This window comes from Chiloscyllium plagiosum, chromosome 3, assembly GCF_004010195.1.
Source record: "Chiloscyllium plagiosum isolate BGI_BamShark_2017 chromosome 3, ASM401019v2, whole genome shotgun sequence".
Classification (NCBI taxonomy): domain Eukaryota; kingdom Metazoa; phylum Chordata; class Chondrichthyes; order Orectolobiformes; family Hemiscylliidae; genus Chiloscyllium; species Chiloscyllium plagiosum.
This window is the reverse complement of record NC_057712.1, coordinates 62,946,465-62,963,074: the sequence shown is the minus strand read 5'-3', so window position 1 is coordinate 62,963,074 and position 16,610 is coordinate 62,946,465. Positions and strand designations below refer to the sequence as shown.

The following is a 16,610-nucleotide window of genomic DNA, read 5'->3' as shown; positions in this document are numbered from 1 at the left end:
CTCAGTCCTCATGCTCAGAAGGAACTCACCTCCAGTTCAACTGGATTTAACCCCTCCACATTCTATGACCAGATTCCCCATGATAAGTGTCAAACCCTTAGCAGGGCTGGACTTGACAGAGCCCAAAGTCGAAGTCCTCTGCCACAGGACAACAGTGAAAATTCTATTAGAAATGTATAGGTTGTACACAGAGGAGAGGGGATCATAATGGTGAAAAGGGAAAAGCAGAGCAAGGTGTACTATGATTAGAAGTTAAAAATCACACAACACCAGGTTATAGTCCAACAGGTTTATTTGCAAGTGTGAGCTTTCAGTGCACTGCTCTTTTGTCAGGTAACTTGTGGGGCAGCAACATAAGACACAGAAATTATAGCATAAGATCATAGTGTCATGCAACTGATACCAAAAATTGAACAAACCTAGATTGCTGGCAAGTCTTTCATCTTTTAGAGTAGATTACAGGTTTCAATTCATTAATACGTAAATCCCAGAACTTCTTTCAAGTCACATTCCCGAGATAACTTAAGGTTTTATTAAAAAAAAGTGACATCTCAGCTCAGACTATGCATTAAAGGTGTGAGATTCGAGTCTATATGTATTCCAACCTTGAGTCAAACTGGTTCTATTACCAAAGTAGGAGTTTATAAAATGTCAAATGGATTGACTGCCTGCATTGACTGTCTGCAGCCTGTGTGTGTTTTGAGCAAAATAGAATATAATATTCTGCAAATACAATTCTGCAAATGTAAATTCACCCCATAGATGTATATGTGTCTGTGTGTGCTACAGAGAGGCAGTGGGCGGGGGAGCGAGAGAAAGGGAGAGCAAGTGTGTGTCAGTGTCTGTGTTTGAGTGAGTGCAAGTGTGAGTGTATGCGTGCGTGTATGAGTGTGCTGGAGCATAAGCCTATGAGAGGGTGTGCGTGGGTGTGAGTGTGGGGGGTGTATGTGAGTGTGTCTGAGCAAGAGTGTGCTTATGAGAGAGGGTCCAAATTCCTGATCCCAATCCAGGACCAGCCTGGACTAGATCGGTTACTGATCTAGGTCAGGATCCTGGATCAGCCCTGAGGACTCAACCTCAGGAACTGAAACACAGCTGGCCCCATCAATTTCAGCCAGAAGAAGAAAGCCTTCAGTGCACAGCAACCCTGAAGTGAAAGGGATTGTTACAATCAGTCCACCCAAGAAAGTATCCTATCCGGCACCATAGTCCAGAGGCAGAGACAAGCACTTTATGAAGGCAGTCATACCAATGCTCCCACTGCAATGTGATGGATGAGCAAGTTCCTAGCAGCCAGAGCATTCCCACCAAGGCAGGGGACTAATTCTCTCTCACCTCAACCCTGGTACTTTGCTAATCCATCCTGGTCATAGAAGAACATTGTCATAAATGTCTGCTACCACTGTAGCCTGAATCTGCCAGTCCATGCTGGTCATAGAGGGTTACAGCACCATGCAGTATGATAGATAGCCATCATCATCATTTTAATCTTTTGGGCCATCTTCATCTTTCTGCCATTTGTTGTCAACTCATCTTTGTCTTATTCAAATCAAAGGTCATTTTGGCCGTTTTTTTAATCTTGCCATCCTAAATTTTAATCATCGGCACCTCTGACAGTGTCAATGCACTGACCCACTTCCAATCCCCCATTTTCAATTCACTGAGGTCAGGCTTGAAGTGAAGCTTGACACAGACCATTGACTAACAAAACGGGAATTGGGAGAATTCAATAAAAGCAAATTTTGGGAGGATTTTTGCTGATGTTGGCCACGACCAGACAGTTAGAAAAAAACGTCCACAGATGGTGAAGGGTGGGGAGGGATCGAAACTTGGTCAAATTTAATATAATAACAGATGCCACCTTGATCCCCTCTCTAGGATGATGACATAGAGCCTGTTGGTCTAGCTCATCAGCTGGATTGACAGGATACAATTGGTGGAAGCATTTACTGTACAAGAGTAGACATATCCTGGCTAGATGTGGTTTGCCCCACCTAAGGCAGGCAAATGTGTGTTGTGGGTCCATTCCAACAAAGCTGAGATGTTTGGGGATAGCAACCAGCTGGATGTGTACAGGAAGTCAAATGGGAGCTCAGATTATCGCTACGTGAGCACAGGCACCATGGGTAACGGATGGGGCTTTTCCAAAGACGGATGTAGAGTAATGGGATGTTTGGCTACCAGCCCAGAGGAAAGGCTAGAAATACCAAATCAAACTGTATAGGTCATTGAGGTGGAAACTATTGGCATTACCCAAGAAAGAGTATGGTTAAAATACACAGCACTCTTCTTTACGCTAGATAGGATCATAGGTATTAATCAAGATAACCATCAGCAGACAAAATAAGTACTTTTCAGGCAAATGTTGTGCTAAATTGAACTGTAGATATCCAAAGCCTAAACACTGATATGACTAGGGAAGTGTATGGGGGAAGGAGAATACTGCATCACAATTTCTCTAAAATACTACCATTACAAGGCCTTCATGTGTAACATCCAGAACACTACCTTTTGTATTCGACCACAGACACCAGCCAAGGTACATCAAATTGAGTTCACACACAACCACAGGAGGAGTGAGGTTTTTGTCAACGTCAGTGACAAACTCAGACAAACTTGAGGGAACTATTGGGAGAAGTATAACATTGACATTGAACTTTTACCAGAAAAGATTACAGCAAGTCCGGACACAATTGGCAAATGCTCAGAAAGATTTTGCTTCTGCTATTCAACAGACACAGCAAGTTCAGAAGACTATCAGGGAAATCAAAGTGACTAAGTGGGGGGTTGTGACTGCTGGGACTGGAGCTCAAATGAGTAGATATACCCATTGGGAGATGTGCTATCACATCTAACTGGGTAAATTATCCTGCTTACTATGATTGGCAGTTAAATTTGGCGATTGGATGAAGAAATTCATCCAGAAATGAACTGTGGATTCTATGCTGCTACAGTGGGAGCCAAGAAATTAATACATTCAGACTGCATCACGAAAGGACGATGTAAATTGTTGTAGTGTGAATTTTATTCTATCGAATGCTGCTAATTGTGAAAGAGAGGATGAGCCAGTGTATGTAAATAGTGGCTAGTTCTCGATTTATGTGTTTAGTCTGTACATAGTACTATTAAGCTTATTGACTTATGCAAATAGTTTGGGTATTGGACATTGTTCTCCAATAACAATATGGGGAACTCAGATACTGAGAAAATTAGACTATCTATCTGCAATTTGAGACATGCCTCCATGAGAGCACAGTCTCTGAGCCTGTGATCTAATTTTCACTAGATCAACAGGAGAGACTGTGGTCAAGTGACTACAGAAATTCGACATTGACCCATAGCCAGAGAAATCAGGACTGACTGAAACTTGGCCAAACTAAACTAAACAGCTGCTTTTAGCAATGGAGATCAGTGGAAACTAAAATCAAAGGGTCAAAGGGAAGCAATTATGATCAGCCTGAGGGTTCTGTATTGGACAAGTATCAATCAGATATTCTGGCATCTTGATTGACTTCGTACTCACACTTTAGACCATAAGACAATAAGACATAGGAGCAGAATTAAGCTGGTCAGCCCATCGAATCTGCGCCACAATTCAACCATAGCTGATAAGTTTTTCAACCCCTTTCTCCCACTTTCTTCCCATAACCCTTGATCCCCTTGATACTCAAGAACCTATCTATCTCAGTTTTAAATATGCTCAATTCCATAGATTCACCACTCTCTGGCTGAAAGGTTTTTCCTTATCTCCATTCTAAAAGGTTTTCCCTTTACTCTAGCTCTCGAGTCTTAGTCTCCCCTACCAATAGAGACATCTTTCCAATGTCTACTCTGCCCAGGCCATTCAGTATTCTGTAAGTTTCAATTAGATCTCCCCTCATCCTTCTAAACCCCATCAAGTACTGTGCCAGAGTCCTCAAACATTCCTCATACTTCAAGATTTTAATTCCTGGGACCATTCTTGTGAACTTCCTCTGAACCTGCTCCAGGACCAATACATCCTTCCTGAGATATGGGACCCAAAGCTGTGCACAATACTCTAAATGTGATCTGAGCAGAGCTTTATAGAGCTTTAGAAGTACATCCCTGCTTTATATTTATGTCCTCTCGAAATAAATGCCAGCATTACATTTGCCTTCATAACTACTGACTCAACCTGCAAGTTTGAGCCAGTAGTTGAGAGAATCTGGACTAAGTCTCAAGTCTCTTTGCACTTCAGACTTCTGAATTTTCTCCCCATTTAAAAAAATAATCCATGCTTCTATTCTTACCAAAGTGCATAACCTTACATTTTCCCATGTTGTACTCCATCTGCCACTTCTTTGCCCAATCTCCTAACATATCAAAATCCTTCTGCTGCCTCCCCACCTCCTCAATGCTTCCTGTCCCTCTGCCTATCTTTGTACCGTCTGCAAACTTAGCCAGAATGCCCTCAGTTCCTTCATCTTGATCAGTAATGTGTAAAGTGAAAAGTTGTGGTCCCAAAACTGAGTCTTGCACAATACCACTTGTCACCGGCTGCCACCCTGAGGAGGATCCTTTTATCCCACTCTCTGTTTTCTGCTAGACGGCCAAGCTTCTATCCATGCTAGTACCTTGCCTCTAACACCTTGGGCCCTTATTTTACTCAGTCGCCTCCTGTGCAACACTTTGTCAAAGGCCTTTTCGAAGTCCAGGTAGATAATATCCATTGGCTATTCTTGGTCTAACCTACTTGTTAACTGCTCAAAGAATTCTCACAGATTTGTCAGGCATGACCTTCCTTGATGAAACCATGCTGACTTTGCTCTATTTTATCACACATTTTCAAGTATTCAGAAATCTCATCCTTCACAATGGATTCCAAAATCTTACCCACAACTGAGGTTAGGCTAATCGGTCTGTAATTATTCATGTTTTGCCTTACTTCCTTTTTAAGGGGTATCATGTTAGCAATTTTCCAGTCATCTGGGACCCTCTCTGACTCTAGTGAATTCCAAAAGATCACCACTAATGTCTCTACTATCTCTTCAGTTATCTCCCTTAGAACTCTGGGGTGTAGTCCATCTGGTCCAGGTGATTTATCCACTTTCAGACCTTTCAGTTTTTCTAACACCTTCTTCTTGTGATGGCCACCATACTCAGCTCTGCCCTCTCACTCTCTTGATTTTTTTGCATATTTCTCATGTCTTCCACTGTGAAGACTAATATAAAGTAATTATTCAGTTCCTCAGCCATTTCCTTGCTCCCCACTACTATCTCTCCAGCGTCATTTTCCGGTGGTTCAATGTCTATTTCTGCCTCTCTTTTGCCTGTTATATTTCAAAAGAAATTCTTATAGTTTTACTTTATGTTACTGGTTAGCTTACCCTCATATTTAATCTTCTCTCTCCTTATTTTTTTTTGTTGCCCTCTTTGGTCTTTGCAAGCTTCTCAACCTCTGGTTTCCCACTACCCTTCGCCACATTATATGCTTTCTTTTTTACTTTTATGCTATCCCTGACTTCCCTAGTCAGCCACAGTTGCCTCATCTTCCGTGTACTATGCTTCTTTTTCCACATGGTGAATCTCTCCTGCGTCTCCCCAATTACTCTCAGAAACTCTTGCCATGCTGTTCTACTGTCTTTCCTGTCAAGCTCCTCTTCCAGTCAATTCTGCCCAACTCCTCCCTCATGCCTCTGTAGTTGCTTGATTCAGCTGTAATGCCATTACCTCAGATTCTATCTTCTCCCTCTCAAATTGCCAATAAATTCAATAGTATTTTTTAATTATTGCCTCCTCAGGGTTCCTTCACCTTAAGCTCCCTCATTGTGCAACACTAAATCCAGTATTGCCTGTTCCCAAGTGGGTTCCACTACAAGTTGCTCCAAAAAGTCATCTTGTAGACATTCACAAATTCCTTTTCTTGCAATCCACTACCAACCTTATTTTCCCAGTCCACCTGCATATTGCAATCCTCCATGATCACTGTAACTTTGCCTTTCTTACACACCCTTTCTATCACCTGGTGTATTTTGTGCGCCAGCTCCTGAATACTATTTGGAGCTTGTATATAACTCCAACTATGTTTTTTTTTTAACCTTTGTTGTTCCTCAATTCTGCCCACACAGATTCTACACCATTTGACCCTATTTTGTTTCTTATTATTGATTTAATTTCATTTCTTACTAATAAGGCAACCCCACCCCCTCTGCCCACCTGCCTATCTTTGGATAGAATGCACATACTTGGATATTTAGCTCCCAATCCTAATCCTTTTGCAATCATGTCTCCGTGATGCCCACCACATTATACCTGCCAATTTTAATCTGCGCCACATGCCTTTTATTCCTTCTACTGCATGAATTCAGATATAATACCTTCAATCATGTATTAACTGCCTGTCTTTTCATTGTCATTTGTTTGCCCAATGTGCTTGATGTTTGATTGATTATCCTTTCCAAACACTCTGTCTTATTTGTATCTGTGCTGGAGCCTTTAATAACTTCTCCTGAGTTCTCCTTCCCTATCATTTCTTTCACATTTTTCCACGCAGTTGAATCCAGACCTACAGAAGTTAACCTGCTGCTTTTTTTCCCACTGGGGAAAGTTTTACCCTTCCCCCAACCCCCAAATTTCCAGTTTAAAGTCCAGTTGACCAGCCTATTTACCCTTTTTGCTATATCATTGGTCCCAGCTCAGTTCAGGTGGAGACCGTCCCAGCAGTACACATCCCTATGGTGCAATACTGATGCCAGTGCCCCATGAAAAGGAACCTCTATTTCCCACACCACTCTTTTAGCCACATGTTTACTTCCTTTATTCTATAGCAACAGTGAAGGATATTGGCGTGACCCCACTGGATGATTTAAATCCAGCTCATGACCCCACTGACCAAAGGCTACAGAACATTCTAGGAGGTCTGGGGTGGATCAGTCTCAGACTGCTACAGTTAGGAAAAAGACTAAGTCAAATACACAGGCTAGGCAAAACAGAGTAGAGAACGAGGTAGGACTGATAAATTGAATGGCATTTATTTCAATGCAAGAGGCCTAACAGGTAAAGCAGATGAACTCAGGGCATGCTCAGGAACAGAGTACTGGGATATCTTAGCAACTGCAGAGACATGGCACAGGGATGGACAGGACTGGAAGCTTAATTAACCAGGGTATAGATACTATAGGAAGGATATGAAGAGGGGAGGAGGAAAGAGAAGAGGAGACTGCAGTTTTTGATTAGTGATAACGTTATGGCTGCACTTTGGGAGGATATTCCTGGGAATATGTTCAGTGAAGTTATTTCGATGGAACTGAAAAATAAGAAAGCGATGATCACCTTATTAGGATTGTACTGTTCTCCCCATTAGTCAGCAGGAAACTGAGAAACCAATTTGTAAGGAGGGCTCAGTTATATGTAAGAATAATGGGATGGTTACCATAAGGATTTTATATTTCCAGACATAGACTACGGCTGCCATAGTGAAAAGGGCTTGGATAGAGAGGAATTTGGTAAGTGTGTACAAGAAAATTTTTTGATTCAATATTTGGATGTACTGACTAGAGAAGGTGCATAATTTGACCTACTACTGGGAAATAAGACAGGATAGGTGACTCATGAGTCAGTGGGGAAGCACTTGGGGGCCAGTGACCATAATTCTATTAGTTTTAAAATAGCATTGGAAAAGGATAGACCAGATCTAAAATTGAAATTCTAAATTGGAGGAAGGCTGATTTTGATGGTATTAGGCAAGAACTTTCAAAAGTTGATTGGGTGTGAATATTCACAGGTCAAGGGATGGCTGGAAAAAGGGAAGCCTTCAGATATGAGACAACGAAAGTACAGAGACAATATGTTCCTATTAGGGTGAAAGGAAAGGCTGGTAGGTGTGGGGATTGCTGGATGACTAGAGAAATTGAGGTTTTGGTTAAGAAAAAGAAGGAAGCACATGTCAGGTATAGACAGCAGTAGTGATTTCCTCAAAGAGTATAAAGGCAGTAGGAGTGTACTTAAGAGGGAAATCAAGAGGGCAAAAAGGGGACATGAGATAGCTTTGGAAAATAGGGCTAAGGAGAATCCAAAAGGTTTTTACAAATACATTAAGGATGAAAGGGTAACTAGGGTGGGAATAGTGCCCCATAAAGAACAGCACGGCAGGCTATGTGTGGAACAGCAGGAAATGGGGGAGGTACTAAACGAGTATTTTGCATCAGTGTTTACTGTGGAGAAGGATATGGAAGATAGAGAACATGGGGGAATAAGTAGCGACCTCTTCAAAAATTTCCATATTACAGAGGTGGAAGTGCTGGATGTCTGAAACACTTAAGAGTTCAAAGTTTGTGAGAAGATTTGTAGCTCGGGTGCTCGTTGTTGTGGTTCTGTTCGCCGAGCTGGGAACTTGTTGCAGATGTTTCGTCCCCTGTCTAGGTGACATCCTCAGTGCTTGGGAGCCTCCTGTGAAGCGCTTCTGTGATCTTTCCTCCGGCATTTATAGTGGTTTGAATCTGCCGCTTCCGGTTGTCAGTTCCAGCTGTCCGTTGCAGTGGTCGGGCCACAACATACTGCAGTACACCAGAATTGCAAAAAGAGAAAGAAGAACACCTATACAATGTATTCGCCAGAAGCGCTTCACAGGAGGCTCCCAAGCACTGAGGATGTCACCTAGACAGGGGACGAAACGTCTGCAACACAAATTCCCAGCTCAGCGAACAGAACCACAACAACGCTTAAAAGTGGATAAATCCCCAGGACCTGATCAGGTGTACCAGAGAACTCTTTGGGAAGCTATGGAAGTGATTGCTAGGCCCCTTGCTGAGATAGGTAAAAATGAGGACTGCAGATGCTGGAAACCCGAGTCTGAATTAAAGTGATACTGGAAAAGCACAGCAGGTCAGGCATCATCCAAGGAGCAGAAAAATCGACGTTTCGGGCAAAAGCCCTTCATCAGGAATAAAGGCAGGAAGCCTCCAGGGTTAAGAGATAAATGAGAGGGGAGTGGGCGTGGGGGTGGGGAGAAAGTACCATAGAGTACAGTAGGTGAATATGGGTGGGGATGGAGGTGATAGGTCAGAGAGGAGGGTGGGGGAAGGTAGCAAAGAGTACAATGGGTGAATGGGGGTGGGGATGAAGGTGATAGGTCAGAGAGGAGGGTGGAATGGATACTTGGAAAGGAAGATAGGCAGGTAGGACAGGTCTTGGGAGTGGTGCTGAGCTGGAAGGGTGGAACTGGGGTAAGGTGTGGGGAGGGGAAATGAGGAAACTGGTGAAGTCCACATTGATGCCCTCGGGTTGAAGTGTTCCGAGGCGGAAGATGAGGTGTTCTTCCTCCAGGCGTTGGGTGGTGAGGGAGCGTAGGTGGAGGAGGCCCAGGATCTGCATATCATCGGCAGAGTGGGAGGGGGAGTTGAATATTTGTATCATCTATAGTAACAGGTGAGGTGCTGGAAGACTGGAGGTAGGCTAACATGGTGGCAGTATTTCAGAAGGCAGAAAGCAAATGTCAGGGATCTATAGACCACTGGGCCCAATGTCAGTGGTGGGCAAGTTGTTGGAGGGAATCCTGAGGGACAGGATTTACATGCATTTGGAAAGGCAAAAACTGATTAGGGTCAGTCAACGTGGCTTTGTGCGTGGGAAATCATGTCTCATTTACCTGATTGAGTTTTTTGAAGAAGTAACAAAGTGGATTGATGAGGGCAGAGCATGAATGTGATCTATATAGATTTCGGAAAGGTGTTTGACAAGGTTCCTCATGGTGGATTGTTGGCAAGGCCGGATCCCATGGAATACGGGGAGGACTAGCTATTTGGATAAAAAACTGACTCAAAGGTAAAAGACAGACGGTGGTGTGAAAGGTTGCTTTTCAGACTGGAGGCATATAACCATTGGTTTGTCACAAGGATTGGTGCTGGGTCCACTGCTTTTCATCACTTATTTGGATATGAGCATAGGAGATACAGATAGAAAGTTTGCAGATGACACCAAAATTGGAGGTGTAATGGACAACAAAGAAGGTTACCTCAGAGTACAGCAGGATCTTGATCCAATTGACCTATGAACAGAAGAAGTTTAGATCATAGAATCCCAACAGTGTGGGAAACAGGCTACAATGACTCTCCAAAGAGTACCCATTACCCTAACCTATTATTCTACATTTACCCCTGACTACTGCACCTAACCTACACATCCTTAAACATTATGGGCAATTTAACATGGCCAATTCACCTAACCTGCTCAACTCTGGATTGTAGGAGGAAACCAGAGCACCCAGAGGAAACCTGTGCTGACATGGGGAGAATGTGCAACCTCCACACAGACAGTTTGCCTGAGACGGGAATCAAACCTGGGTTTCTGGCACTGTGTGGCAGCAGTGCTAACCATTGAGCCACTATTCCACCACATTAATCTAGGTAAATATGAGGTGGTGCATTTTGGAAAGGCAAACCATTGCAGAATTTGTACACTTATTGGTAAGGTCCTGGGAGCATTGCTCAATAAAGAGACGTTGGACTGCAGGTTTATAGTTTCTTGAAAGTGAAGTCGCGAGTAGACAGGATAGTGAAGAATGCATTTGGTATGCTTGCCTTTATTGATTAGAGCATTGAGAATAGTAGTTGGGAGGTTATCCTGTGGCTGTTGGTTAGGCAACTATTGCAATACTGCAATTCTGGTCTCCCTCCTATAGAAGGATGTTGTGAAGCTTGAAAGGGTTCAGAAAAGATTTACAAGGATGTTGCCAGGGTTGGAGGGTTTGAGTTACAGGGGGAGACTGAATAGACTGGGGCTATTTTCCCTCGAGCATTGGAGGCTGAGGGGTGACCTTATAGAGGTTTATAAAATCATGAAGGGCATGGAGAAGGTAATAGACAAGGTATTTTTACTGAGGTTGGCGAAAAGTAGAGGGCATAGGTTTAAAGTGAGAAGAGAAACACTTAAGAGATGTAAGGGGCAACGTTTTCACGCAGAGAGTGGTGCATGTGTGGAATGAGCTGCCAGAGAAAGTGATGGAGGCTAGTACAATTACAATGTTTAAAAGGTATCTGGATGGGTGCATGAAAAGGAAGGGTTTGGAGGGATATGGGCCAAATGCTGGCAAATGGGACAATATTAATTTGGGATGTCTGGTTGGTATGCACAAATTGGACTGAATGGTTTGCTTCCGTGCTGTATATCTCTATGACACTATAACAGGGATATAAACATACACCTGACAGCAACCCCCTCAGTAAAGACTCACAGTGAAGATTTGCAGAAAGACTCGTGGCAGAAGATTGTGCATCAATCCAAGAAAACCATGGACAAGATCCATCCTGACCTGTGGGACCCTCCTTTGTAGAAGAGAGCCAGCTCAACAATGGAAAGGAAGGGGATTGCACTGGCCCAGCATAAACATGCAAACCATTGCAGGTAATATCTTTTCTCAGGTGGACACTGCCAAATAGAGTCTAAATATTGTGGGAATTTGGGAAATGCACATATGGTGATTTTAATAAGGAATATTTTGATTATTAAAATTAAGTTGAACTGCAAGCTGAATTTTGTGTCACTTTGTCTACCTCACTGATAAGAGAGGTTGGATAAAGTGTCTTTAATACATAAACTGGTCCAAGTCTTCAAAGCATGAAAACACTGTCCAAAATCTTCTGAACCTCTTCCCTAGATTCAAACTGATAAACAATAAATTGGGTATTTGATGAACTGATATGCAATCCCTTCTCTTCCAGAACCTTTCTTCATTTCTCCAGATGCCTGCTCGTCCTGAAGAACGGTTACACCAAAACGTTGACTTCTCCACCTCCTTATGCTTCCTGGCCTGCTGTGTTCTTCCAGCCTGCCACTTGTCTCCTTGGCTTCCAGCCTCTGCATTTTTTTTTGTTTCTAACCATGTTTTCATAAGCCCCAACACATAGCAAAATGTGTCATCTGCCAGCATCCTTGACAATAGCACTTCCGGACTCGCTTGAGCAGTTGGAACACACACAACAATCTGGAAGGGTCCCAGTGCTGATCCTTAGTACTATCCAACATTACTATTAATAAAATAATAAATTAGTTGTCATTTGCTAGCCCTATGAATGTCTCCTTTTGCCATTATATATAACATAAACACAAATTTTACTTTAAAATTGTACACCGAATTGTCCAACATGAAAGGGTTATGCATATTTGAGTTATGTATTGTCACATTCAATATGTTTCTTACTAATTATGTATTACTGGCTCTGTACTTCTTCAGAATGAAAGTCACTGTGCTATAGTTTAGATCAAAGATCAATATCAACATTGTCGGAAGAACTGTTTGCGGTGGATTCCACAATCTAAATGTGGATGATATTGTAATCTGGAGAATAGAGTACTTATCCTTTAAAATAAAAAAAAGCTTAACAACAATTATACTAGCTTAAAGGATTTTAACGGAAGACTGACAACAAGGTGTTCTGGCATTCTTCCTCGTACTTTGAAATTAAGATTTTAGTTACACACATTAAATGCTGCTTTAGTTTTGACTTAAACAATTTCAAAAGTCAATTTGACAATTTTAAATAAATCTTAGCCCATAAAAGCAAATTAAATTAGGAAGTAATTGTGGATGTCTCCTTAATCTTTAAAAATCCAAAGGAATATCTAAAACCGTAACATGCATTCATTTCCTACCATTTCTTTTCAGTCTGTTGTGATGGATTTGAATATTACTGTCTTCTGTTAAAGAAGGATCTTCTGCCTAAATTGAAGTACATTGATGTTATTTGGTTGCACAGTTCTGTCTAAAAAATATACAGATACATAACATTCACTCAAAATATTTTAAAAACTCACAAAGCATAGCTTTTTCATAAAAGATGTAAAAACTACTATGCTCCCACCAAAGTGCCAAAAATTAGAATGCAGGTGCAGCAAGCAATCAGCAAGACTAACTGCATGTTAGTTTTCATTTGTCTTTCTTGGGATGTGGAAATCACTGGCAGGAGCAGTGTTGTCCATCCCCAGTCGTCGAACTGAATGGCTTGCTGGGCCATTTCAGAAGATTGTTACGAGTCACCCATATTGCATTGGGTCTGGAGTCAGCCAGAGGCCAGACCAAGGGTGGGAGTTCCTTCACTAAAGGAGATTAATGAACCAGAATGGGTTTTACAGCAGTCAATGACTGTTAGATTTGATGAGACTGTATCTGGAGCACTGTCCAATTTGATTCATATATGCAGGGAAATATATATTTACATTCAGAGGTGCAGGGAATATTTACAAGATTAATCCTTGGGTTGTCGTATGATGATGGGCTATATTTATTCTGTAGTGACAAGTAAAGTAGGAGGCGTTTTTATCGAAAAGACAATATACTGAAGGGGTTTGATCAGGTAGATACTGAGAGATTATTTAAGCTATCAGAACATTTAGATCATGGTGGCATAATCTCATGCTATGAAGCCAATCATTCAGGACTGAGATGAAAAAAAAATTACTTTACTCAAAGGTTTATGAATCTTTGGAATTCCATCCCCCAGAAAGTTGGGGAGTCATCATTGCTGAATCCGTTTAAAACTAGAATAGATTGATGTTTGGGCTCTCACATAATCAAAGGATAGATTGAATAGGTGAAGCCTGAGATCAGCCATGATTGTGCTGAATAGCAGAGCAGACTCATTGAGCTAAATGTTCTACTCCTGCTCTCATCTCTTGTGTTCTTTGTTCTCTCAGATATCTGATGAAAATTTAAAATTGAAGCTGTGAAACAGTTGTTAGCACCATCACTATGGAGGGGAATCTGTCTCTATAACAATAGTTTGGCAACAGCTGCAGCATTTTTAGTATCTGTGATTCGTTTATTGGGCCATTAAGAGGAGTGTTAAGTTACTGAAGCTGGTTGTTTTTTTCTCATTAGCACAATGATAGTACCGTGTAACACGATTCTCAGTGTGGAGATGGGACTTTGTTTCTTCAAGGGCAGTGGTCACTCATTCAAATATTATTGTGTGACTGGCAGATTGGTGAAGATGAGGTGAAGTATCTTTTTCTCCCTTGTTGGTCTTTTCCTATCGGCTTGAGTCTGGTAGTGCCTTCAATTGGAATCTTCGAGGAGAAAGTGAGGGCTGCAGATGCTGGAGATCAGAGCTGAAAATGTGTTGCTGGAAAAGCGCAGCAGGTCAGGCAGCATCCAAGGAGCAGGAGAATCAACGTTTCGGGCATAAGCCCGAAGAAGCCTTCCTGAAGAAGGGCTTATGCCCGAAACGTTGATTCTGCTGTTCCTTGGATGCTGCCTGACCTGCTGCGCTTTTCCAGCAACACATTTTCACCTTCAATTGGAATCCACAAGCTCACTAAGTACTGGGGCCACATTTCTTTATGGATATTGAAATGCCTCACTCAGAGCACATTCTGGTTCCTGTCACCCTTAGTGCCTCCTCCACGTGCTGTTAATCCCGGAGGAATACTGATCCATCAGTCAAGCGGAGTCAGCCAGAGGTCAGCATGAGATTTCCTTATCCATGTTTAACCTGATATTATGAAACGTGATTGGGTCCAGAATCAATGTTGAGGACTCCAATCATGACAGTGTACTGTGCCAATGCCTCTGTTGATGATGCTAAAAATCACAGAACACCAGCATAAAGTCCAACAGGTTCATTTGGAAATACTAGCTTTTGGAGTGTTGCTCCTTCATGAGGTAGCTGTGGAGCAGGATCAAAAGATCTGCTGATGATGGTATTGCCTGCTAGATTGTCCATACTGTTAGGCGCATTAGTCAGAGGGAAATGGGTCTGGGTGGGTTACTCTTCGGAGGGTCGGTGTGGACTCGTTGGGCTGAAGGGCCTGTTTCTACACTGTAGGAAATCTATATCTAATCTAATCTAAATCTAATTGCGTATAAGGTATGAATGTATGGGTGCATCACACTGTATCATATTGTGTAGATTGTCTCCCAGTTTTAGCCCGAGCACCATATTTGGGAACGAGGACTTTGCAGGGTTGACGGGCTTGAGTTTGCCATTGTCATCTCTAATGCCAGGTCATTCTTCCATTTCCTTTCCTTCACTGAGATGTTTGGAGTCATATATAGGCCAGGGAAAATAAGCATGGCAGTTTTATATTCTTAAATGACATTTATGAACAAGTTAATCTATAAACGATGTGCCATGGTGGAATTCAAACTCAATTTAGCTGGGTTTCTGGATTACAAATCCAGTGACAATACCAGTGTGCCCTCACCTCCCCTGTTATGAAGTATATATTACACAACCAACAGGTGTGTGTGTGTGAGAGAAAGAGAGAGAGAGTGTGTGTGTGTCTGTGTGCGCACGCACAGCTTGCAAACTCATTGCAGTCTCACAGGTGAACAAAGTCACAATCTTCTGTATACATGGCACAATCTTTCAAGGTACATTCTCCTAAAGGCAAGGTTTACATATTATACACTCTGTCCTAGATTAGGGGAGGCAATGGCCTAGTGGTATTATCGCTATAGTGTTAATCCAGTGACCCAGGTAATATTCTAGGAACCCAGCTTTGAACCCCCACCCCATGGCAGATGATTGAATTTGAATTCAATAAAGTTCTGGATTTAAGAGTTTATTGATGACCGTGAATCGATCATTGTTGATTATCAGTAAAAGCTCATCTGGATTTACTAATGTCCTTCAGGGAAGGAAATCTGCCTTCCTTACCTGGTCGGTCCTACATGTGACTCCAGACTCACAGAAATGTGGTTGACTCTCAACTGCTCTCTGGGCAATTAGGGCTGAGCAATAAATGCTGGTCCAGCCAGTGAGGCCCATATCTCATGAATAACTAAAAGAAGAAGTTACTCACCAGAAGAGGAGGATTTGAACTGCGTACCTGACCAAATTCAGCTTGTGCACGATGACAAACTAGCAACAGAAACAGCCAATATAATACAACCTTGTGTCGAGACATCACTCTGGGTGTCTAAAATCACAAAAATATTGAGATGAATGCAAAAAGCAATGAAAACACATGATTATGAAACCACTATATAGTTGCCAAAGCAGAATACAATTGAGATTGGAAATCTGAAGCAAAAGCAGAAAATTCTTGACAAGTCCTCCACTGTACAGAGAACAAGACAAACATTTCAGGTCAGCAGAAACTGTTCTGAAATAACATATTTTCTATTTTATCGATTGTTGTATATAATCATCCTTGTAGATTTATTTATAATGAAAATGATGCAAAGTCTGCAATAGTGTGGAGCCTGTCTACAGTGAGTTACAAAGTGCATTTCACATGATCATGATGTCTCTGGTAGTGAAGTGATGTGAACGGGACAAGTCACATAATGATTTCTGACTGGAGTTACATCTCTTATATTTCTCCTCCTCAACATTGCAACACTGCCTAAGATGTCTAATTTTATATGTTGCTTTGTTAGGTTTCTTGATTTGGAGATGCTGGTGTTGGACTGGGGTGTACAAAGTTAAAAATCACACAACATCAGGTTATAGTCCAACAGGTTTAATTGGAAGCACACTAGCTTTCGGAGCGAGACTCCTTCATCAGGTTATAGTGGAGGGCTCGATCGTAACACAGAATTTATAGCAAAAATTTGCAGTGTGATGTAACTGAAATTATACATTGAAAAATTGATTGTCTGTTAAGTCTTTCATCTGTTAGAATACAGTGATAGTTTCACTTCTTTCATG

The 16,610-nt window shown here is 41.9% G+C and overlaps 1 protein-coding gene across 1 annotated transcript in view; it reads right to left on the bottom strand.

Moving 5' to 3' along the window:
- Positions 1-16,610, bottom strand: part of LOC122539853 (adhesion G protein-coupled receptor F5-like) — a 92,225-nt gene that overhangs the window by 55,273 nt on the left and 20,342 nt on the right. The window contains exons 2-3 of the mRNA XM_043674974.1: positions 15,760-15,876; positions 12,610-12,676 (exon numbers count right to left, since the gene is read on the bottom strand). Of these exons, the coding sequence (XP_043530909.1) occupies positions 12,610-12,676; positions 15,760-15,864 (172 nt within the window). The 5' untranslated portion in view covers positions 15,865-15,876. The remainder of the gene's footprint in view (positions 1-12,609; positions 12,677-15,759; positions 15,877-16,610) is intronic.